Source organism: Gouania willdenowi, chromosome 8 (assembly GCF_900634775.1).
Source record: "Gouania willdenowi chromosome 8, fGouWil2.1, whole genome shotgun sequence".
Taxonomy (NCBI): domain Eukaryota; kingdom Metazoa; phylum Chordata; class Actinopteri; order Blenniiformes; family Gobiesocidae; genus Gouania; species Gouania willdenowi.
Window position 1 is genome coordinate 32,633,547 of NC_041051.1, and position 25,858 is coordinate 32,659,404.

Below are 25,858 nucleotides of genomic sequence, written 5' to 3' on the forward strand. Positions count from 1 at the left end.
CACTTTCAGTGTTTCTGGACTTCTCTCCTCCCCTTTTTTTTCCGACGACACTCCTGAATTGAGAAGCGAGCTGGAACGGTGAATTAAATAGTCACTCTCTTTCTCTCTCAGCCTCTCTCTTGCACTTTCCCTCTTTTTTTTTTTTTTTTTTTTTTTCCGGTGGCGTTTAAAATCAATTCATTCAGTGGACTGCTGACACAGCCCGGCCCAGAGAGCCCAGGATTTATGGCTCCCTCTAATGGGCATGCTCTGAACCAAAGCCCTGCCGTCAGCACAATCCTGCCAGGCACCCGTCCGCCCCGCTCCCTCACTCCATCTCGCTTTTAAAGATGCAGGCCTCCCCCCTCCCTCCCTCCCTCTCTCCCTCCCCCCTCCTCCCCTCCCCCCCATCACCTCTGTGCAGGCGACGCTAGGCGACACGCCCAGGGTTGGGGTATTTACCGTGACACGGCGCGCTGAAAATGAACTATGCAGCCACCTCTCGTCTTCATTTCTGAGAGGCTTTTTTGCTGTTAAACGTGCTCTTTTTGTGCCATTACAGTGATGGATATGGGAGGAATCTCATTGGCCTTATTCACAGGGGTCTACACTAACAAGTGGTGCTTGCCAGAGTAGTGAGTAATACCTTTTGCTATCTATTAAAAGACATCTATTCATATCTGCAGTGCTTTTTTCTAAAGCAGGCGACTTGTATTTGGGGGCAAAACAGGAGAGACGTTTCCTCCTCTGCCAAGTGCAGTTTAAAGTGTAACATATTTGTAGAAAAATTTTGTAATTTTTTGGAGAATAAACTTCTTGTACTTCGAATAAGTCGGCATTATGGCAGTTTTCTTTTTTTGCTCACTTTGAAGAAAACTAACACCACACCAAGAATCCAGGAAAACAAGAAAGACCCTCAGACGTCAAGGGTCTATACTACGAAGCTAGATAATTACAGTGTATCCTGGATTTATCTCCGTTAGCTTCACCTAGCTAAACATTCTCCATCAGACAGAAGCTGTCCTACGAATCTAGATTACAACACGCTAAGTTAAAGCTGATATTCAGGGTTTCTGAGAAACGTCTCGATGTCCCGCCCTAAACCACCTCACTTCCTCCCACTGCCTCTGCCAATCTACCAGAAGACACTATAGAGAGCGTCACAATCGAGGAATAATTCTTTAAAAAAAGATGAAGAATTGAAATCCATAATTCACCCACTAACAGGGAACGTGAGCTGGGATTAGGTTTGATCAGCTGACTAATGTATATCAGTCCATCAAATATAAATGTTTCCTATAGGATGTGATGGTAAATAAAGTATAAATATTCTCTCTCCTGTCAGCGTCACATCATATCCACACAGAGACGTGTTCACAATGATCCTCCTTTTATTGGCCAGGTCGTTTTCTAAGAGAACTGATTGGTCAGGAGGCGGGACTATAGCTCAGATCCTAGCCAGAACAAAACCTGCTCTCGACCAGGTTAGTCGTCAGGCCTAAGTTACCGTGGTGACTTAGCTCCGTAAGACGTTAGCCAGCTTCGTAGTCCAGCACACACTGATTAAATCCCACAAGTTAGCGCGAGGAAATCTAGCTTCATAGTACAGGCCCTAAAGGAGAAGATACAAAACTAACGTCTAATATCTATGTTTACACCGACACTACAAATGATAAACATGGATGAAACTGCACTCTTTCAACAGACGAGTCGTGGTAGTCGACTTTTGTTGGCGGTGGGTGGATGTGAGGTGAACAGAGGGTTAACTATACACGCTTTTGTTTACAAAAGTCTCTAATTTCATCAGGAAGGACACAGGATTGGCTCTAAAAGCGGCTCTATTGTTGTCGTCGTGTGCTGTGGATAGAATGAAAACAAGAAAATACGCCAAAAAAGAAATATCTAATCATATCTGCAGAGCATTTTCTGCAGACGACTTTGCATTTGGACGCAAAACAGGAGAGAAGTGTCCTCCTCTGCCAAAGTGCAAACGTATGGAGTAACATACTGGGAGAAGAATGCTGTATATTTTTAGAATAAACCTCTTGTATTTCAATTAAGTCGGCATTTTTGCAGTTTTCTTTTTTGCACACTTTGAACAACACTAAAAAAAAAGAAAACAAGAGCCTTGCGATGTCAAAGGAGAAGATAAAGACCGTTAACTTCACAAAAGTCTCTAATTTCATCAGGAAAGACACAGGATTGGCTCTAAAAGCGACTCGTTTGTTGTTGTCGTGTGCTGTGGATAGAATAAAAACAAAAAATATGCTGAATATTAACTATGCACGTCTTCATTTCTCTGTCATTTTGTGTTTTTGACTCTTTCAGTGTGTTTTTGTTTTCTGTTGTGTGTTTTTTTGAGTCATGTTGTTTGTATTGTGAGTAATTTGTTGCATTTTTGTTGTCATATTAAGATTCTTTGAGTAATTTTGTTGTCATTTTATATATTTCTCTATCGTTAGCCTTATTCACAGGAGTCTACACTAATAAGTGGTGCTTGTAATACCTTTTATTATCTATTAAAATACATCTATTCATATCTGTGGTGCTTTTTTCTGCAGCATTTGGGGGCGAAACAGGAGAGTTGTTTCCTTTCCTCTGCCAAGTGCAGTTTAAAGTGTAAACGTTAGCACGCGCTCACTAACGTGGGCAGACGTTTGCCGGTTTGTTTTCTTCTTTATTTTAAAGTGTTGCTATATCACTGAATATGAATTTTCTCTGCAATATCCTCCTCCCTGTGATGACTTACCATAAAAGCAGATGATTTTGTTTTTCCAGGGAAGGCGTGATGAAATATCGCTCTGTCAACTGCACTTTGAAACACAAGCCTAATGTGTTTTTGGGTCTTAAATGTTTCCGTAGGATCATTAAAAAAAAAAGGCGAGCGGAGCCGAGGCTCCCTCAGCAGTTCATAACACCTCTCTATCCATTACCCTGTGTGACTGCCGGGACTTCCTCAGGTCCTTCCTGCTGCATACATCTATATATTCATGTATTCATACGTGTCACAGGATCTGAAACAATTTATGGTGCAAGGAGGAGAAGAAAGAGGAGAAGAAGAAGAAGAAGAAGAAGAAGAAGAAGAAGAAGAAGAAGAGAGAAAGAAGAAGAAGAAGAGAGAAGAAGAAGAAAAAGAGAAGAAGAATAAGCCGACGAAGAAAAGAAGAAGGAAGAAGAAGGAGAGGAGGAGAGGAGGAGGAGGATGAGGAGGAAGGAGGAGGAGGAGGAGGAGGGGAGAAGGAGAGGAGAGAAGACGAGAAGAGAAGAGAAGAAGAAGGAAGAGAAGGAAGAGAAGAAGAAGAAGAAGAAGGAGGAGGAGGAGAAAGAGGAGAAGGAGAAGAAGAAGAAGAAGAAGAAGAAGAAGAAGAAGAAGAAGAAGAAGAAGAAGAAGAAGAAGATGATGATGATGAAGATGATGGGGGGGTTGAGAGGAAAAAAACGCTGACATACTCGCCTATGAACCCAGTCAGCGTGCAGACGTAGTACGGAAAAGATCACGACCTGAATGGCAATAACAACAGGAAGTGGCTCCCTGACTGCACCCCCTCTCCGACTGCGCCCCCTGACCCCCGTTACATCCCCCCCTGTCTTGAATTAGCCTCTATTACAGCGAGGCCGCCTCCAAACTAAACCATAACTGACCATTTGGCACGGCTTCATTAAAAAGCTGCGCTCATAAAAATCAAGCCTCGCTGTCCAGGCCGTCACATCCAATTTCATAATACAACCCACCGCCGCCACCACAGAAGAAGAATCTCCATCTTTTCTTTCTCCCCTCGGCTCCCGTTCAAGCGTCTTCCCTCTTTCATAAAATATGACATGATTAAAGCGGATTACACACCTTGTTAGCCCAGCGTTTCCTTTGCCCGCGCAGCTTAAAGACGGGCCGAGCCGCCGCCGTGGCCTTGTTCTGAGGCCTATTTGTTTAATCAGCCAGACCTTTTCTAAGTGAACACGTTCCCCTGCAGCCAAAGGAGAGCGATCAATACTCACCTGGAAAAACACAGGAACGCTAAAAGACATCACAGACAAGGATTTTCCCTCTTCCTGCTGAATGTAAGAGACGTACGGAAGTGAAACACAAACAGTTTTTATAACAATTTCAGACCATTTTTGCTTATTTTTACCCTTTTTCTGCAACTCCACAAACTTGCCTTATTTTAACCTACTTTCATCACTTTCTCTTGCTATATTTTTGCTCATTTAAATGCCTTTTTGTTACATTACTCCTATTTCTGCCACTTCTGTATCAAATTTCAATGCTTCTTCTGCACATTTTTCCACCTGCAAGACATTTTCAGCACTAATAAACCCTTTACACCACGTTTCTCACCTAATGTTTCCACCTAATTGCATATGTTGACTCATTATTGTCACTTTTAACCTCTTTTTCACCATATTTCATGCTTATTTTTGCCCATTTAACCACATTCACAATTTGTCATCCCATTATTTGCCCGTTTAAACTAATTGTTCCAATATTGACACTTTAAACCTTTTTTTTTTACCACATTTTCTACAACATTTAACCCAATTGTGTGTTTTTTAAAATCCCATTTCACCACCTTTTCCACCATTTTTGGTCACTTTGAACCCATTTTATTTATGATCAAAACAATGATTTCCATCTTTAGTATGACTATAATAATAGTAAACTATATAAACTATAGGCGACCCTGCATGGGGTCCCGGCCCCAAGGTTGCAAAACACTGGTCCCTCTCTCGTACTCCCGTAGTACCATTGCGTAACCCTAAGGGTACACGCACCCCCATTTGAGAAACACTGATCAAATGGATGAATCGTTACTCCCTAATTTGTTCTAATCCTCCCGTCGTCAGCGCTTTAAACCAAAGCTCCTCCCACCATATTTAAGGTGAACAAAACGCGTGAGAGTCAAAAATAAAATGCTGCGTTCAGGAAAGTAATTATCATCGAGTAAAACCATGAGCTGTGTTAGACTGGAAAAAACTCATTTTCATTTCTCTTATTATATCACGTATTGTATAAACATTCCTAACCAGTGGCCACGGCGGCGTTAGCACTTAATGCTAATTAGTCCCGGATCGGCACTTCTCATTCCACTTCCTCCATAAATCAGAAGCACCTGTTGATGGAGAGAAGCTCCAGGATTCCATTCTTTTCCTTTCTGTGTTTGTTAAGTTTCTCCTGGCCGCCCACACCCGCTGTGAGGGAACTTTCAATAGGTGCTGACAGGGGAGACATAACACCCACCAGCCATGCGCGGGGGGTCACGGGAGCTCCATCATTACCAGCCACGGCGGTGAAACACAACTATAACCCAGCAATTAGACTAATGCAAAGCGTCCCTGTGTTTCCTGGTGAGCTGCAGAGAAAAGAAGCCGCCGGGCCCGCGAGGCCTACCGGAGACCAGGCAGGGGAAGTGAAGTGGAGAGGTGGAGTCGACAGGGGCCCCGTTGATCCTCAGCGCCACCTGCTGTACGACTCAGGGGAGAGATCACACAGACCCCCGGGCTCAAAGGCATATGGATAAGAGTCTTTCTCTCGCCGCACGCTACTCAACCAGTGCACATTAGCATCGATACGGCCGGATCGGGATCGGGGCGCCGCATTTATTACTGCGTGTGCTGCAAAGAGCAGAAAAGGAAGTGGAAAACAGTCGCACCAATGACCAGTAAAAACCTGCCGACGGCAGAAATCAGCAAATCTTCTTTCCATCCCTGAGTGCCTGTGATGTTTACACAAAACTAAGCTTTTAGTCAAACAACTGCAGGACAAATCTAAAGAAAAAGGTCAACAAAAGCACTTAAAAACAAACATTAAAATCCAGGTGGAAAGTGAAGAACAAAACAAGAGAAATCAAGTGAAAAGTCGACATCGTTTTAAGAAAAATGTCCATTTGGAGCAACTTTTCATTTGTTTGTTTTAAGGATTAGATTAAAACATGCACATATTTTGCAGCAAAGCCACAACTTGAAACCCACAACTTTATGTCTGTTTGTAGCTTCACAAAATAATAAAGTAAAAAAAATAAATAAAAAAGATTAAACTGTCCACTTAGTTCCTGCACCTCAAAAAAATAAATAAATAATAATGTCAAACTGTTCAATAAAAACTAGGGCTGGGATTTTAACCTGTTAATTGTGATTAATTAATTACAGAAAAATAACGCACAAAAAAATAATGCAGATATTTGCTTTTTTTTTTCACTCCAAACAGCAAAAAACCTTCTCATTGCACGGGTTCCCGGTGTATCCACAACACAACAAACAGGAGAACCAGAAGAGAAGTCAATGCTAAACATGTAGCAGCAACCACCTCAATGCTAAACATGTAGCAGCAACCACCTCAATGCTAAACATGTAGCAGCGAACACCTCAATGCTAAACATGTAGCAGCTAGCATCTCAGTGCTAAACATGTAGCAGCTAGCACATTAATGCTAAACATGTAGCAGCAACCACCTCAATGCTAAACATGTAGCAGCGAACACCTCAATGCTAAACATGTAGCAGCTAGCATCTCAGTGCTAAACATGTAGCAGCTAGCACATTAATGCTAAACATGTAGCAGCAACCACCTCAATGCTAAACATGTAGCAGCGAACACCTCAATGCTAAACATGTAGCAGCTAGCATCTCAGTGCTAAACATGTAGCAGCTAGCACTTTAATGCTAAACATGTAGCAGCTAACACCTCAATGCTAATCGTGTAGCAGCTAGCACCTCAGTGCTAAACATGTAGCAGCTAGCACCTCAATGCTAAACATGTAGCAGCAACCATCTCAATGCTAAACATGTAGCAGCTAACACTTCAATGCTAAACATGTAGCAGCTACCACCTCAATGTTAAACATGTAGCAGCTAGCACCTCAATGCTAAACATGTAGCAGCTATCACCTCAATGCTAAACATGTAGCAGCTAGCACCTCAATGCTAAACATGTAGCAGCTAACACCTCAATGCTAAACAAGTAGCAGCTAACACTTCAATGCTAAACATGTAGCAGCTAGCATTATAATGCTAAACATGTAGCTTCTCAGGTTAAATATTTTTTATTTTGGATTAATTGAAAATAATTAATTACAAAGTCTCTAATTAATTAATTTTTAATCCAGTCCAACCACTAATAAAAACACAAAAGGCGATCATAGGCCTGCAAAAAAAGAGCCTGAAAGCTCCGCCCCAAACATTAGAAAGAGGAATATTGTAAAGGTGACATTTATGAGTCAAAATTGTAATAAGTTTCATTTGTGTTCAATTTTAGTTCAATTTCCCATCAACAGATACAAAAAAACATTACTTCCTCATTTTTAGTGACATCATTGATCTCCAATCGAGGCTTAAGGTTCCGTAACAGAACAGGAAATGACCAACGACTCTCTAAATACATTAAATATTCCCACCTTAAAGATGGCTCCTGATTGGTGGAGCCAAGCTCAGACATAAATACAACAAATCTTTACCCAAAACATCCACTTTGTCACATTTTAGAGATTTCTCTGCACAGAAAAGTGAATTTCAAATAAAAGAGTGAACCTTTTCCTTATTACTGACTGAAGATTTGAAGAATAAATGTATTTTTGGCGACTTTCTGCAGGAATAACGGACTAAGTGTGAGCCTGACGTACAGTGAGACGTTTCTACTCCTGTTTCCACTTTTCAAGGGTTTTTATGTAAAAATTGCCGGTTCTTTAGAAAGCAGTAGGAGGCGTGGTTAAAAGAGTCGGCAGGTGAACGCGTCTCTGAAACAGACGACATGAGTCCAAACGCCACACAGGGTTTAAAGCAGCGTGTGGGGGGACGCCTCGAGGCTAAAGCCCCTCCACACATAACAGACCTGAGACCACCTGAGACCACCTTCACTCCTGCAGGAGGAGCAGCAAGGAGCGTGAAAACAACAGTCAGCAAAACCACTGCAGGAAGTTAGAAGTTTACAGAAAAAATATAAAAACAGGGACGTCTGATATTCATAACACAGCCAAACATTTACTTTAATATTTTAATAATAATGGTTACATGCAGCATTTAACCCCAAAAACTAACTTTGAAATAAATCAAACAGGCCTTTTATTTTGAAATTAATCATTTTAACAATATTTCTTTTGCTTTTTTGGGTTTATTTTCTATTAGTTGTGTTTTAGATGTTCAGGAACTTATTTTATTTTATTTTATTGTCAGAAGATTGGATTTATTATTTGGGGTTTTTGTGTCATTTTTCAACAGTTTTTTTTGTCTTATTTTGCTTTTTTTATTTATTTGGTCATTTTGAAATCTTTGAAATCTTTTTAGTTTTTTAGGTTTTTTAATGTTTAGTAATTTTGGAGGGTGTTTATAGATAATTTTGTAATTAATTGTTTTATAATCTTTGGGATATTTTCCAAACATTTTGTCATTTTAGTCTTTTTTTAAATTATTTTTCCACTTTTGGGTGTTTTGTGCAATTTTTTCAGCTGTTTTTAATCACTGGAAATCCCTAGAAAATAAAATTAAATATTTTTTCTTTGCATCATTTTATAATTGTTTCATAATCTTTTTGGGTTTTTTTCCAAACATTTTGTCATTTTAGAGTATTTTCATAATTTTTGTGTTACTTTTAGGTGTTATTTTGGGTTTTTTCGTGTCATGTTTTTATTATTTAATATGACTTAAACTAGCCCTAAACATAAATCCTCTACATTCTCAAACTAAACCTAAAATCCAAACCAGGAAACATAAAAAAGCTTATTTGTATGGTTTTGTGTTGAACAGTTTCGTGTCCTTCATCCTGAGAATCAAGTAATTCCAAAGTCGTACATATCATTAGGACGATGATTAAAAGCAAAGAGTTTAATCTTCTCATTTAAAAAAGAACTAAATATAACCTTCAGACGAGTTTAACAAAGTTCCCTGTTTACAATGAAAGTTGTGTCTGTTATTTCCATTTCTCAGGTGCCGTTAGATATAATTATAATAAAAGTTGAGAGTTTACTGAGAACATTTAATGATGATTTCATGACTCTGAAACAGTTTAAAAAGCCAAAACTGGATTAAAATATTGTTTTAATAAAGAAAATCTAAAGAAATGAAACAAGGAGCGCACTAACGTGAGAAATTAACTTCTAACAACTAATAATACAGACTCACATGGCAAAAAAGATGAAGGTCACATTATTGATCTACAAGTAATCAGTTTGTAATTATTGAACATGAAAAAAACAAACAGATATCCACTGATATCACAATATGAAGCTGACATCAGTCGCTGATAAATCTGTATGTAAGCATCACGGAGCAGAAGGCTCCCATTGAGTGTTGAGAGAAATGCACAAGACGACCATTAATTACTGAAAAATATACAAAACAACAACAAAAATACACAATAATACTCCAAAAAAAAATAAAGACATTCCTAAATTACTGAAAAATATACAAAACGATGAGTAAAATACACAAAATTACTCCAGTAACACACGAGACGACCATTAATTACTGAAAAATATACAAAACGATGAGTAAAATACACAAAATTTCTCCAATAACACATAAGACGACCATTAATTACTGAAAAATATACAAAACAACAACAAAAATACACAATAATACTCCAAAAAAAAATAAAGACATTCCTAAATTACTGAAAAATATACAAAACGATGAGTAAAATACACAAAATTACTCCAGTAACACACGAGACGACCATTAATTACTGAAAAATATACAAAACGATGAGTAAAATACACAAAATTTCTCCAATAACACATAAGACGACCATTAATTACTGAAAAATATACAAAACAACAACAAAAATACACAATAATACTCCAAAAAAAAATAAAGACATTCCTAAATTACTGAAAAATGTACAAAACGATGAGTAAAATACACAAAATTACTCCAGTAACACACGAGACGACTATTAATTACTGAAAAATGTACAAAGTGCCGATTAAAATACAATGTCATAAAACCTAATAGATATTACGATATGATGCTAATATCAGTCAAATATTCAGATCAGTAGATTTCATGACATTTGTTCTTCATTCCTGATCAAAACAGGCGTTTTGAAACCCACGCTGCCCCCACAGGTCAGTGGTGCTACTACAAGTGTCACGGAGCAGACGCAGAAAGCTCCGATTGTGTGTGTGTGTGTGTGTGTGTGTACGTGTGTGTGTGTGTGTGTGTGCAGTAACGAGTCTGACCTGCCCAGCTGGGGGTCTCCATGTACGGGGGAAGCCGGTCGGCCTGAAGCTGGTTCAATCGACTGGCTGTAGCTGCTGCTGTAGCTGCTGCTGTAGCTGACTCCACAGGCAATGAGGAACCCTGCAGACGGAGCAGAAACACCAGGGCTGTGAGACGGGAAGAAAAGATTAATAAAAGACACAGGAGTGAGTGAGAAACTCACATCAAGTCATAATAATCACTGGTTTCTAAGGTTTTTGTCGACAAAATGTTAAATTAATGCTAGGCTAATGCTAGGCTACTGCTAATGCTAATATTAGGCTAATGTGACTGCTAGGTTAATGCTAGGTTAGTGTTAATGTTAGGCAAATGCTACATGAATGCTAATGTTAGGCTAATGCTTTGCTAGACTTATGCCGATGCTAGGTTAGTGCTAATGCTAAGCTAATGTTATTGCTATGTTGATGCGAGGGAGATGCTAATATTAAGCTAATGCTATTGTTAGGTTAATGCTAGGTTAGTGTCAATGTTAGGGTAAAGTAATAGTAATGCTAGGCTAATATTATTATATCCTTTATTTAACTTATTATTAGAAATCTTTTTTGCTAGGCTAATGCTAAGGGGTGGGGTGGATCTTGAAAATCTTTCATCCAAATCTTTTCTAATATGGGGTGAACATTCATGACTCACAATAAACCGTATTGATTTATGGTGGTGGTGGTGGTGGACCCCCCCCCCCTTCCTCTCATGAACATATCTATTTACTTATTTTTATATCCTTTTTTGCAACATTTGGGGTTATTCACATTTGTCCTCCTCTACATCACTTTCACTGTGAAAGAGCTGTTCCAAAACCTCATTGACAGTAAAACTTTTCTGTGAGGATGTAAAGTTTTACAAACTTTACGCAGCTAAAACAGTTAAAGTTCAAACTGACCCCAGAGGAACACCAATATGTGCAATGTATGTTCAGCACATTGAAAAGGTATCATTATATGTTTATGCATAATCAATTGTGCCCATCACAATAATGATGCATTATGGGAAGTGTAGTTTTTGTTGTTGTTCCTCACGTTGGCTCAATGCGATGCAAAGTGTGTGAACAAATACGGAACCTTTGTTGTTGTTTTTTAGCAGAATATATTTACTGGAAAACAGTTGCTAATCCGTTTCATTCATATCACCTCGACACGAAAAATGTGATTACATTTTTTTATTATTAATAAAATCAGATTGTCGTTTTTAATACCAAGATGGAAAAAAAAATATTTGTGAAACTCTAGTCATACTTTATTATTAACTCCAAAGAAAATGTTAAAGAAAAATGTCCAAAATTACGCCAAAAACACACAAGACAACCATAAATTACTGAAAAATATGCAAAATGACGACTAAAATACCCCAGAAAAAAGCGCAAAGAAAACAGCAAAAACTCACAAAAGGAGAAGAAAAAAAAATGCTGAAGATTGAAATTTGCATTTCTGCTTGCCTTTGATTCCCTCTCCATTGTGTGTGTGTGTGTGTGTGTGTGTGTGTGTGTGTGTGTGTGTGTGTGTGTGTGTGTGTGTGTGTGTGTGTGTGTGTGTGTGTGTGTGTGCGTGTGTGTGTGTGTGTGTGTGTTTGTGCGTGCGTGTGTGCACGTGTCCCACATCAGACGCACACGTGACGTCCGCCCACTCCTTCATGTTCCTCAGCTTCGTCCTAATGATCCAGAGACGCAAAAATGGCCACCTCAGCTCAAGCCTTTAGAGGAGCTAATGGGGCGTTCAGGGGGTGTTACCCGTTACGTTGTTACCATCATGTTGGAATGGACGCACTGTAACCTCTACTGTGGGACGCCCTCTCCTTCTCTTCCTCCTCTTTTGTGTTTTTGTGTATTTTTGTTGTTGTTTTGCATACTTTTCCAGGTATTTATTGTTGTCTGGTTTGTTTTTGGAGTAATTTTGTGTATTTTTGTTGTAATTTAGTATATTTTTAAGTTATTTATTGTTGTTTTGATTGTTTTTGGAGTAATTGTGTGTTATTTTGTTGTCTTTTTGTATATTTTTCAGTTCTTTATGGTGGTCTTATGTGTTTTTGGAGTATTTTTGTGATTATTGTTGTCCATTTGTATGTTTTACAGATAATCATCATTATCTTGTGTGTTTCTGGAGTAATTTTGTGTATTTTAGTCATCATTTTGTATATTTTTATGTCTTGTGCATATTTGGAGATATTTTGGGATATTTTCAAGGTATTAATTGTGTGTTTTTGGAGTAATTTTGTTGTCATTTTGTATATTTCTCATGTATTTATCTTGGTCTGGTGTGTTTTTGGAGTAATTAGGTGTATTTTTGTGTTTTATTTTGAGTCTTTTCTCTGTTTCTTGCTGTAGTATCTCTCTCTTTGCTCAGCCATGTTTGTTCATTCTCCGTTAACGAGTGCGAGAGTCAGTGTTTGTATTTTTCCTCCCACTCTTGTGTTCACACAACATGAAGTGAAAACAGCCTTTTAAGTCAGCTAGTCAATATGCTGTCTCTAATATATTATTTACTGCCTATGGGCTGTATATGAGAGCATGCTAAACAACTGTTTTGGGTTTTGCACTCGCACAGCCAGATGTCTGCTCTGCTAGTGCTTTTTTTTTTTACACCATTTATGTTTTTTCCTCCGAGTTGATGTAAAATTCCTCCCTTCCCCTGTTTTTTTATTCATTCATTCCCCCCGTTTTCACCGACTCAACAATTAGTCAATTCCCAATCAACAGGAGAAAAAGAAGAAATGGCTTTTAATTACTTTTGATAAATGACAAATTGCGTTGGCTCGGCTCCCTGCGAACGCTTAATCAGGCGCTGGGGCGGGGTGGCGGGGGTGAGGGGGCGGGAACCTCTGCTGGGAGGAAATCAATGCTCGCTCTCTGCGGTTCGCCGGCTGGGCTCGTGAAGAACAGCCAACCGGAGGGCTGGGAAGATACACGAGTCAGCAGAAACCGACAGCAGCAGCAGCAGGAGAGCAAGGGACGGAGGGTAAACAGGCTCACATATGTGGGCTTTATGTATGAGCTGAGGGCCTCTCACTGGACGCTCACACATCTGCACACACGCCTGGAAAATGATGCAATGCACGTTTGTTTCTGTCCTTGTACTTTTTAGCTGAAGCCTTATTTTTATCTCCGTCACTGGCAGATTTCATCAAATCCATATTTTCCGTTTAAAAACGTGCACGCGCTGAAAGATTTCTGCACCAAAGCCTGATTCAGTGACGAGAATATATCAGAAAAGTGTTTCTTACGTAGTTCTACAGGTGATGTTTAGTTTGATGATGATTGCTTAGTATCAGAGGAAATTAATAGGTTGTCAGAAATGCACAAAACAAAAGCAAATCATATTTAAAATGACTAAATCTGACAAAACAATTTTAAATTGGTGTATTTTAGTCATCATTGTATGTTTTTCAGTAATTTATGTTCATCTTGTGTTTTTAGAGTAATTGTGTTTATTTTTGTTGTAATTATGTATTATGTATTACATTTTCAGTAATTTATGATACCTTTGTGTGTTTTAAGAGTATATTTGAGTATTTTTGTTGTTATTTTGACTATTTTCTAATTATCTATGGTCATTTTGAATGTTTTTTTGAATGTTTTTGTGTATTTTAGTCATTATTTTGTATGTTTTTTAGTCATTTATGTTCATCTTGTGTGTTTTTGGAGTAGTTTTCAGTATTTTTGTTGTAATTATGTATAATTTTCAGTAATTTATGATTGTTTCGTGTGTTTTTAGAGTAGTTTTGAGTATTTGTCTTCTTATTGTGTATAATTTTCAGTAATTTATGATTGTAGAGTAATTTTGAGTATTGTTGTTTTTGCTATTTTGTATATTTTCTAGTTATATATGGTCATTTTGTGTTTTTGGAGTAAGTTTGTGTGTATTTGTTGTCATTTTGTATGTTTTTCAGTAATTTATGGTCGTTTTGTGTGTTTTTGTAGTCATTTTGTGCATTTTTGTTGTCCTTTTTGTGTATTTTCAAGATTCAGAGCCTTTCTTGTTATTGAATGCAACAAGTTGCAATGAAATCAAAGAAGAAACACCTGAGGAGTTGTTTAAATTTTCCCCCACTTTGTAAATAACTTCAGCAGCACAAATACCTGCCGCTACTTTATTCTGCGTTAGAATATCCCTTTGAAGGATGGACAGAGAACGCCATGGTAGGTGTAGAGTGTATAATTGAGCTGCTCTGCCTTTTCTTTATCTTCTCATTCATCATCACAAACTCACTTCCTCATGTTCACCAACACGGATACGTATTAATGCTGTAATTACACGTTAGCATGCTAATATTTAGCTTTGATATTTAGCGGCAGCAGCTAACGAGTCTATGGACTATTCATATCATAAAGTAGCCCCGCCCTTTCACACTTTGACCCTGCCTAGCTAGTGCCGCTAAATGCTAAGCTAACCAAAACATGTTGGACTGGTCGCTGGTACATCCTTCACACACATTTACTGACACGAAACAACAACATGTTGCACATTTTGGCCTTTTTTCACTTTTGTTTACCACACTTTGCTTATTTAAGCTAGCTGTTGCCATTACATACCACCTGTTTCCTCTTTTTGGTCCATTTTAGTCACTTTTCACTCTTTTCTTGCCACATTTTTGCCACGTTTGGACCATTTTTTGCCACCTGTTACTCATTCTTTTGTAACTTAATTTAGACTTTATTCATAATTGTAAACTTTTTCAACCAAATCAATACATTTTGTACATTAAACCCCTCTGTAAAAATGCTTTTTGTTTTTATCAAAGTGCAAGTGTGAAACACACCTGTCTGTGGCATCTACAGCTATAGACTATAGAAAACTATAGACATTATAGAAGAAACTATAGACATTATAGAAGAAACTATATACATTATAGAAGAAACTATAGACATTATAGAAGAAACTATAGATATTACAGAAGAAACTATAGACATTACAGAAGAAACTATAGACATCATAGAAGAAGCTATAGACATTACAGAAGAAACTATAGACATTATAGAAGAAACTATAGACATTACAGAAGAAACTATAGACATTACAGAAGAAACTATAGACATCATAGAAGAAGCTATAGACATTACAGAAGAAACTATAGACATTATAGAAGAAACTATAGACATTACAGAAGAAGCTATAGACATTACAGAAGAAACTATAGACATTATAGAAGAAACTATAGACATTACAGAAGAAACTATAGACATTACAGAAGAAACTATAGACATCATAGAAGAAGCTATAGACATTACAGAAGAAACTATAGACATTACAGAAGAAACTATAGACATTACAGAAGAAGCTATAGACATTACAGAAGAAACTATAGACATTATAGAAGAAGCTATAGACATTACAGAAGAAACTATAGACATTACAGAAGAAGCTATAGACATTACAGAAGAAACTATAGACATTACAGAAGAAACTATAGACATCATAGAAGAAACTATAGACATTACAGAAGAAGCTATAGACATTACAGAAGAAACTATAGACATTATAGAAGAAGCTATAGACATTACAGAAGAAACTATAGACATCATAGAAGAAGCTATAGACATTATAGAAGAAACTATAGACATTATAGAAGAGTTCTGCTTCTTCAAGGCGTTTAAACAGGATCAGGATTAAGAACAGGGTTAAAAAAATAAATCTCTCACTCTCCGACGGCTACAGCGGCTCAAATATCTGTTGATACCTCTCAGAGCTTTTAATCTTTAATGTGAAAAATTAATCATCCCATTCATTATTTTAATAGCTGTCATTTTTCTCTCCCCAAAGTGATGATTTATAACCATTAAAGGCTGGTGTGAGAGGGATTCATCGTAATGTTTGCACCAGGTAGCCTCCCACCATATTTCATTACTCTGACAAGCCATTAAAATGCCCCGGTGATTAAACAACAGCTCTGAGGTCAGCGCCCCCCCCCCCCCACCAACCCCCCTGGAGACGGCCAATCACAGCTATGGATCTCTATCTGTTGTGAGAGCGATGCACATGTGGAATAAAGTGATAACTGTGCACTTAGAGAACACACTGGGTTCTCCTGTTGTCATTGACCCACAGTCTGATTTTTTTTTTTGTGTATTTTGCTATTGTTGCATAATTTTGTTGATGTTTTGTGTGTTTTCATGTCATTTGTGCATATTTTTCTGTCATTGTTACGTAATTTTGTTATTGTTTTGTGTATTTTTCTGTCTCATTTTTTTGTGTAGATTTATTTTTTCGTAATTTTGTTGTTTTGTGTGTTTTTCTGTCGTTTTTTGCATAATTTAGTTGTTGTTTTATGTATTTTTCTGTCATTTTTGTATAAATCTGTTGTTTTGTTAATTTTTTTATTATTATTGCATAATTTAGTTATTTTGTGTATTTTTAGGACATTTTTGCATATTTTTGTTGTTTTGTGTGTTTTTATGTAATTTTTGCATTACTTTGTTATTGTTTTGTGTATTATTCTATCTCATTTTTGCATAATTATGTTTTTTGTCTATTTTATGTCGTGTTTGCATAATTTTGTTATTGTTTTATGTATTATTCTGTCATTTTTGCGTAATTTTGTTGTTTTGTGTGTTTTTCTTTCGTTTTTGCATAATTTAGTTGTTGTTTTATGTATTTTTCTGTGATTTTTGCATAATTCTGTTGTTGTTTTGTTAATTTTTTTTATTATTTTTGCATAATTTAGTTATTTTGTGTATTTTTAGGACATTTTTGCATATTTTTGTTGTTTTGTGTGTTTTTCTGTCATTTTTGCATAACTTTGTTATTGTTTTGTGTATTATTCTATGTCATTTTTGCATAATTATGTTTTTTTGTGTATTTTATGTTGTGTTTGCATAATTTTGTTATTGTTTTATGTATTATTCTGTCATTTTTGCGTAACTGTTGTTTTTGTGTGTTTGTGTTTGAGAGCTTTTGTGTGCTTGTATTATTTTTGTGAATTTCTGTTGTTGGTTCTGAATTTGGAAACAGGAAGTTACGTGTTTTTGCCCGTTGTCAACCCTGTTTTTATTGTATCTTAAACATTTCTACAACCGCCCCATTGGCTCATTGGTTAATGTTGTGGTTGTTGCTTCATTTTCTTTCTCAATGGTGGAGGACGGATCTGTACCGTGTCCAGACCAGGTTAAACACCCAGACACAGAAGACTTGAAGCAGGTTTTATTCGTAGGTTGATTGGTATGAAGAGGTTCCCAGAGCAGAACCTACCAAGCGCACTAACATGGGATACGACCCGTACAGGCTGGAGGAGGAGCTCTGCTCACACTGGTCAGGTTTCTAACTGTGGTCAGACCAACCATAGACTGACTGAACCCACTGTAGTAACAAAGTGAACCCACCCCCGCCAGCGTCGTTCACCCATACTTCATATTTAACCCCCAAATTAAATCAAACAAGGAACCGGTGCGCACCGCACACACCAACACTCCTGCGCACCAATACTTGTGCGCACACTTCACACACTCCTGAGCGCACATTTAGATTTAGATTTATTATTTAACATTTCGATTCAACATTTCAATTTAATATTTAGATTTAACATTCAGATTTAGATTTAACATTTAGATTTAGATTTAACATTTAGATTTTATATTTAACATTTAGATTTAACATTTATATTCAACATTTCGATTTAATATTTAGATTTAACATTTAGATTTAACATTTCGATTTTATATTTAACATTTAGATTAAGATTTTTGCTTTATATTTAACATTTAGATTTAGATTTAACATTTAGATTTAGATTTTAGATTTAACAATTAGATTTAATATTTAACATTTAGATTTTAGATTTAACATTTAGATTTTAGATTTAACATTTAGATTTAGATTTAACATTTAGATTTTATATTCAACATTTAGATTCAATATTAGGATTCAACATTTAGATTTTATATTCAACATTTAGATTCAATATTAGGATTCAACATTTAGATTTAACATTCAGATTTGGATTTAACATTTAGATTTAACATTTAGATTTTATATTCAACATTTAGATTCAATATTAGGATTCAACATTTAGATATAACATTCAGATTTAGATTTAACATTTAGATTTAACATTCAACATTTAGATTCAACATTTAGATTTAACATTCAGATTTAGATTTAACATCTAGATTTAACATTTAGATTTAGATTTGACATTTAGATTTAACATTTACATTTTTGATTTAAAATTTAACATTTAGATTTAGATTTGACATTTAGGTTTAACATTTACATTTTGATTTAATATTTAACATTTAGATTTAATAGAGCAAATTAAACGGCAGATTCGGCTAAAAACTGATGTTAACATTTACAGCTGCGATTATCTGTGAAATCCAGCTAAAAAAAGATGGAGTTTGCTGAGTTTTTGGTGTCATTTCATTGTTGTTTTTGGTTTTATTTTGCGGTCGTATTGAGTGTTATTTTTTTGCCATCATTTTTTGGTGGTATTTCATGGTCGTTTAAGGTGTTATTTCTGAGTCATTTTTGGTGTGATTTCGTGGTTGTTTTTGGTGTTACTAAAACGTTGTTTCTTTTGTTTTGGGTGTCATATTGTAGTCTTTTTGGGGTTTTGTGCATGTGATGAGAAATAAACCAGGCGAGACGAGGCGTGAGCGGCACACGAGCGAGTTTCCATCACTGAGAGCAAATTAAACGGCAGATTCAGCTAAAAACTGTGTTGTTAACATTTACAGCTGCGGCTCCCGCGGGAGAGGACAGATCATCTCTGAAATCACCTCCAGCTAAAAAAAAAAAAAAACCCGACAGGTTTTATATCCTCTGCTGTGGACGGAGTTTATAGGACGCCCCGTTTGCCTGTTGGCGGCACCAACGCCATCGCCCCGCGGCTGTAACGGAGACGGAGAGAAGGCCGAGGAGGGAGAAATTAGCATCCTAATGCGTTTGTTGTGTCCCTAATGGGGAGAAAAAATGATGCTAATTTGTAAGATATCAAAAATTCCCAGCGTTAAAAAGTTAATTACAGCATTGAACACAGGCGTGATGGACGCAGGATAGCGTCGTTGGTGCCAAACAGAGAAATGATACCTTGGCTGCAGCTGGAAGAGGAAGAGGAGGAGGAAGAGGAGGAGGAAGAGGAAGAGGAGGAGGAAGAGGGAGGCACTTATGATTCAGAATATTTCTTTCTGCAACTTAGCAACTTTTTATCCATGGTTGAGGCAACATTAAATCCCAGCTGGTCCAACGTTAGACTCTCCCGATGCTTGGCTGCAGACATGAAACAAACCCACTTTGTTTGGAAGAAGCTTCACTTCTTACAAGGATCCATTAAAAATACATGTTCACATGAATCCTGGTGGTGGAGGACGAGTTTTTACCACATTCTTCTAGATTCTTTAATGTAGCTGCATCTGGCTTCAAAAGGAGCTAATTAAATATTTAGGCTATTATCTAAGCCAGAGGTTCTCAACAATTGGGGTAAGGACGTCTTTTGGGGTCTCGATTTTAAGAAACTAAGAATATTAATATATTTTTAGTTTTAAATTTCCAGACATGTTCAGCACTTATAAACCCTTTCCACCACTTTTCCACCTAATGCCACATATGTTGATCCATTAATGTCACTTTTAACCTCTTTTCACTAAATTTCATGCTTATTTTTTTTGCCAATTTAACCACATTCACCATTTTTCATGCCCCTTATTTGTCAGTTTAAACTAATTGTTCCAATATTGACACTTTGAACCCTTTTTTACAACTTTTTCTGTTAGTTTTTGTTCATTTTTCCCATTTCACCACCTTTTCCACCATTTTTGGTCACTTTGAACCCATTTTATTTCTGATTAAAACCAGTATTTCCATCTTTAAGATGACTATAATAATAATAATAAACGTTCCTGGATAACAGTGGATATTATTCAGATGAATAAATAAATGTGGTTATCACAGATTCATAGAACAATGGACCATCATTTTACTGACTTTATGGATGGACCCCAAAAATCTCTCCCCTTTATTCCCCCTTATAGATGGTCCTGTCTCCACATGACTGTTCTTCAATGTTCATGTCTGTTCAACCACCTTCAGCTACAGTGGGGGTCCCTGCTCTCTGAGACCTTTATTTTAGGGTTTGAAAAGGTTGAGAACCACTGCTCTAAGCTGCTCTAAATATGATTATTATACACTGAGCTTTTTTTAATCAGCTGATATCAGCCTGTTGTGTTTTCAGAGGCGTCCTAGTGATCACACAGTGGCTAGTTTGTAGTTCAACCACCTAAAAAACCCACTTCCTACATTTGCTGCAGTAAACCCAATGAGATTATGTAGATTTATGGTGGTAGCAGAGCTCTGCCGGATACTGTAAATGTAAATATATGTATAATTTATGGCCTGGGGGGAAATGGATCATCTCTAATAGAGTGAACGCGAGCAGTGGTTGAGCTTTGGGCAGCGGCCAGTGCTCACTCGACACAAGTCGGAAACAAACACGACTCATCTGCTGTGATTGAGGGCACGCGCCGCCATAAATCTACCGCCGACTAACCTGGATCACCAGTGTTTACCCACCAGAGAGAGCGTCAACACTGAGAGGAAGAGAAGAAGAAGGAGGTCTGGGCTCGGATGGATTTGTCTGACAAACTCTCCTGGATTGTGTGTCGGCGAGGCCGCGGTCGGGGATTTGAGCGCGACCGAAGCCAAGCAAAACGCCGCCAGATCAACTAATTGCTCAGTTTAAAACCAAAAGTCCTTGGCAGCGTCTCATTGGTAGATGGAGAAAAGCAGAGCAGCTATTGGCTAATCACCGAGGAGGAGGAGGAGGAAGACCACATGGCTGAAGATCAGCGTCCACAGCCAAACGCTGCTTCACCGCCGCCACCTGATTGGCTGCTCTCTGCCGCAGCTGTAATTGAAACCGGTTTATTTTATGGTCGCTCGCCATTGGACGATTGACCTCTGTCGTTTAATGGTTCCTGTTCCTCACAGTTGGTGTGATGTGGACTGAAGTGGACGTCCCATTCAACCTGGCAACGCTGATTCACAGTTATAAGTTCCATTTTAAAAACCTGCATCTGGTCCAGTTTTCTAAACCACTGCTGCTTTAATGGTTTGTATCCAGGACGCACCATCAAAAACCCTTAAGGGCCCTTTGGAGCATCCAACTCAACCAGCAAAGAAAGTCAATTAAACATGAAACATTGGGTAAATGTAACTTAGCAACATGCAGGTGCTCAAATTTTTCCCAGTGTTTTTATCACAAACATTCATTTTCAATGTGAAACTGTTGAAAAAACAAAATTCTTTAATTTCCCTCAAATTATGACATAATATTTCCCTTAATTCATTAAAAATCAGTGATGTGGTTTCGACAGGAACTATTCACCAAATAGCACGATTACCATTTAAGCTGATGCACTAATTGGTTTGAGTCACTAATTACGACTAAAGCTCAGCGTTTTGGTCCAAACGATGCAGTACGTTGAACACAAAGATGCTTAAATGTGTTTATTTCATGTCGTTTGGACATAAAAACAAAGCTTAAATATTTGAGGCACTTTAAAGTGAATAAATGATGATTTTGTTGTGTAGTGTGAGTGTATCAGTTCAGCTGGTAATCATTTCAACTGGTGACATTTTGCACTATAAATACCTAAGGCAGAAATGTTCACCAGATAGCATGATTACCATTTAAGTAGATACACCAATAGGTAAGACTCACTAATGACTACAGTTCAGCGTTTTTATCCAAATAATGACGAGTGAGAACAAAAAAATGCTTAAATGTGCTTAATTCAAACAAAACATGTACCAGAAATGATGTGGTTTGACAGGAACTGTTCACTAAATAGCACGATTACCATTTTAGTTAAAACACCAATCATTAAAACTCAGTTTTTTTATCCAAACGATGCAGTATGTGGAGACAAAGATGCTAAAATGTGCTTATTTCATGTAGTTTGGATGATGGTGTGCGTCAGATTATTTAACACACACGTGCACACACACACGCATGCACACATGCGCGTGCATCACTCACCAGCATCGAATTCCTGATCAATCAATCAACCGTTGCAGAGCCCTGCAGAACAAAGTTGTGCTGGGATCACTTTTGTGCTCTCGTCCTCACGTTAGAGACGTTAAATCCTCTGGAAAGAAAGAGAAAAAAGAAAAAGAGCAATGGTAAAGACATCATTCACTGTTCTTCTTTTTCCCTATAATGAAATATATGTACGCTAGCGCAGGTACGACGGCGCTCTACGGGGCATTAAATTCTCATTTCCTCTTATAGCGGCGTTACAGGTTGAGGCAATTCTCCCCTGGATATTGGAAGGAGCCGTAAACATTATTACTACTGAGGCCAGATTGTGTTTTGGTGAGAACATTAGTGGAAAAGAGACGTGGAGCTAGACGCTCATTGGCCCAGAGACGTGGAGCTTTTCAAAGACTTAAAACCCTGAGTCGATTCCGACGCCGTCTCTGATCCGGAGCAACAACAACAAGAGTGATGCCGCACTGAGGGCCATGAATTAAAAAGTCAATATGTAAAACCATAGAGGGATGCCATTTTGAAAAAGGGTTCCATCAATGGAAATCATATTAACATGATAAAGGGCAGAGGGGGAGACAAGGGCATTGATTCAGAAGCCGCTGCGCAGGCCGCCGCACGTCCACCTCCAACATGTTAATGAATCGGAATGTCAAACCTGAGGTGGAAGGGGGGGGGAACTCATTTCAGTTCAGGGGCCAAATACAGAGCAGGAGACAAAGATTAAAGGCAAGAAAAAAAAGAGGTTTTACACATTATTGTGCCTAGTTTTCACTTTCACACTTGGGACCAATTTTTGTGTAATTTTTGTAAACTTTGTGGGATTTGTTAATGTGAAATACTATTAATTTACTTATTTATTCATTTATATATATGTATATATATATATATATATATATATATATATATATATATATATATATATATATATATATATATATATATACATATATATATATATGTATATATATCCTTAAAAGTGATGTAACGATTCACTCAACTCCTGATTCGATTCGATTGACGATACTGGGTTCACGATACGACTCTCTCACGATTTCTTTTACAAAATGGGACTGTAGACAAATGATGACTGAAAAATTTTCCTTTATTTTTTTGGGAAAAAAAAATAAAATACTGAATTATTTTCCTTGTAGTTTTCATTGTCAAAAGAATCCCTTGAGAAACTGTTCAAAACAATGCAATTTAACTAAAAAAAAATCTTGAATGAAATAAATAAAGGAATAATACAAATGAAGAAGAAGCCTATTATTTTAAATTCTGGTTCTATAGTAAACAATGCAAAAGTGCATAATAGTTCTTTTTCTTGCAGTGCAACTGAAAATTTATTTTGTGCCTTAACAAACACAGTCATTGTACTGTGTTTACATCAGATATTTGTTTGGACCAGCAAAGGGCGCTGGTAACCCAGTGGTTGGTTGGCATACAGATATTCTAGCAGTGAAGAAGAGATGCTATGCGCTAGCATACAGAGCTAATAGAAAAACGTGACTTTTACAGATATTCACGTAATATTACAGATATTCTTTCGGTGCTAAAGGGGTAAGGAATCATTTATGAACATGTTTAAGAGTAGAAGGCGGCCAGAAAGAAAGTAGCAGGATATAGCATCGATATTTTCACAGTATCGATGTGAACCGTGATACCTATGAATCGATTTTTAACTGCCTTACGATTAATCATTACATCCCTAATCCTTAACCAGGGCCAGCTTTAGGTCCTTTGGTGCCCTAGGGAATAGTGGAATTTGACACCCCTCACCCCCTATAATGAACGTTTTTTTTTTTGTCTATTCACTGTATCTACACAAAATACAACCAACAAAAAAAATAGAATAATACACTATAATACAATATAACACCTACAGACAGAGCTTAATTTGGGCTGGATCTTTCCGGAGCACCTCCCAGAAATTGTCCGGCACTTAGATGATTGGATCCAGATTATCTTTAAAGAAAATAAAACATTTTAACCCCTTTTTCACTTTTAGGTGTTTAAATGTTAAAGTATTATATTTGGACAGCTGTGTCTTTTGGGGTTTTTTTAGTTGAAATCACTGGAAATTTCTTTGTAAACACAAAATTGAATGTAGACACACAGCACGAATGAGAAAGAGAGGGGAGGTCAAGCCACACCCCCAAGTTACGAGGGTGATTTTGCGCAAAAACAGTTTCTCAGTCAGCGCTGAAGACGGTAGAAAATGGCTAAAAAAATTGCTTTTTTAAGTCAATAAGTGAAGCTAAGCCTGAGGTAAAGGTTGTTTCTGTGGAAATCACGGAGAAAAGCAGCAGCAGTTAGCATAGTGACTAGCAGCACAGTAGCAGTTAGCTTAGTAACTAGCAGCACAGTAGCAGTTAGCTTAGTAACTAGCAGCACAGTAACAGTTAGCTTAGCAACTAGCAGCACAGTAGCCCTTAGCTTTATGACTAGCAGCACAGCAGCAGTTAGCTTAGCAACTAGCAGCACAGTAGCACTTAGCTTAGCGACTAGCAGCACAGTAGCAGTTACCTTAACGACTAGCAGCACAGTAGCAGTTAGCTTAGCAACTAGCAGAACAGTAGCAGTTAATTTAGTGACTAGCAGTACAGTAGAAGTTAGCTTAGCGACTAGCAGCACAGTAGCAGTTAACTTAGCGACTAGCAGCACAGTAGCAGTTAGCTTAGCGACTAGCAGCACAGTAGCAGTTAACTTAACGACTAGCAGCACAGTAGCATTTAGCTTAGCAACTAGCAGCACAGTAACAGTTAGCTTAGCGACTAGCAGCACAGTAACAGTTAGCTTAGCAGCTAGCAGCACAGTAGCAGTTAGCATAGCGACTAGCAGCACAGTAACAGTTAGCTTAGCAACTAGCAGCACAGTAGCCCTTAGCTTTATGACTAGCAGCACAGCAGCAGTTAGCTTAGCAACTAGCAGCACAGTAGCACTTAGCTTAGCGACTAGCAGCACAGTAGCAGTTACCTTAACGACTAGCAGCACAGTAGCAGTTAGCTTAGCAACTAGCAGAACAGTAGCAGTTAATTTAGTGACAAGCAGCACAGTAGCAGTTAGCTTAGCAACTAGCAGCACAGTAGCAGTTAGCTTCGCGACTAGCAGCACAGTAGCAGTTAGCTTTGCGACTAGCAGCACAGTAGCAGTTAGCTTCGCGACTAGCAGCACAGTAGCAGTTAGCTTAACGACTAGCAGCACAGTAGCAGTTAGCTTAGCGACTAGCAGCACAGTAGCAGTTAGCTTAGCGACTAGCAGCACTGTAGCACAGTAGCAGTTAGCTTAGTGACTAGCAGCACAGTAGCAGTTAGCTTAGCGGCTAGCAGCACAGTAGCAGTTAGCTTAGCAACTAGCAGCACAGTAGCACTTAGCTTAGCGGCTGGGTTGCCCGGTGGCAACAACTCACACACACATATACCAAATAAATCAAATAAACACACCTCAGACCGTCAAATGCCATATAAATGTAATCTTTAATTAACTGAATTCTGAATGTAAAAACCTAATTAAAGACTAATATTAGATTCTGTCTGATGTGTTTGTCTTTATGATGTGTGACAGCTAATGTTTTTACTGATAAATGTATGACATAATAATATAATATAAAACACATGGCAGTGCCTGTTGTTCTATTGTTGTTGATTCATTTCTGTTCATTTAAAATCTGGTAATAAAACTATTGATTGATTCGAGCAAAACACAAAACCTCT

General features: G+C 37.6%; 1 protein-coding gene across 6 annotated transcripts in view; it reads right to left on the reverse strand.

Moving 5' to 3' along the window:
- rbfox3b (RNA binding fox-1 homolog 3b) overlaps window positions 1–25,858 on the reverse strand; it is a 620,267-nt gene that overhangs the window by 345,625 nt on the left and 248,784 nt on the right. For 5 of the 6 annotated variants that reach the window (XM_028454740.1, XM_028454741.1, XM_028454737.1 and 2 more), the window contains 2 exons: window positions 22,137–22,245; window positions 10,142–10,262 (listed from right to left, as the gene is read on the reverse strand). In XM_028454740.1, coding sequence (XP_028310541.1) covers window positions 10,142–10,262; window positions 22,137–22,142 — 127 coding nt within the window. In that variant the 5' untranslated portion in view covers window positions 22,143–22,245. Of the gene's footprint in view, window positions 1–10,141; window positions 10,289–22,136; window positions 22,246–25,858 lie in introns of all 6 variants that reach the window. The other variant, XM_028454742.1, reaches the window with a different exon arrangement.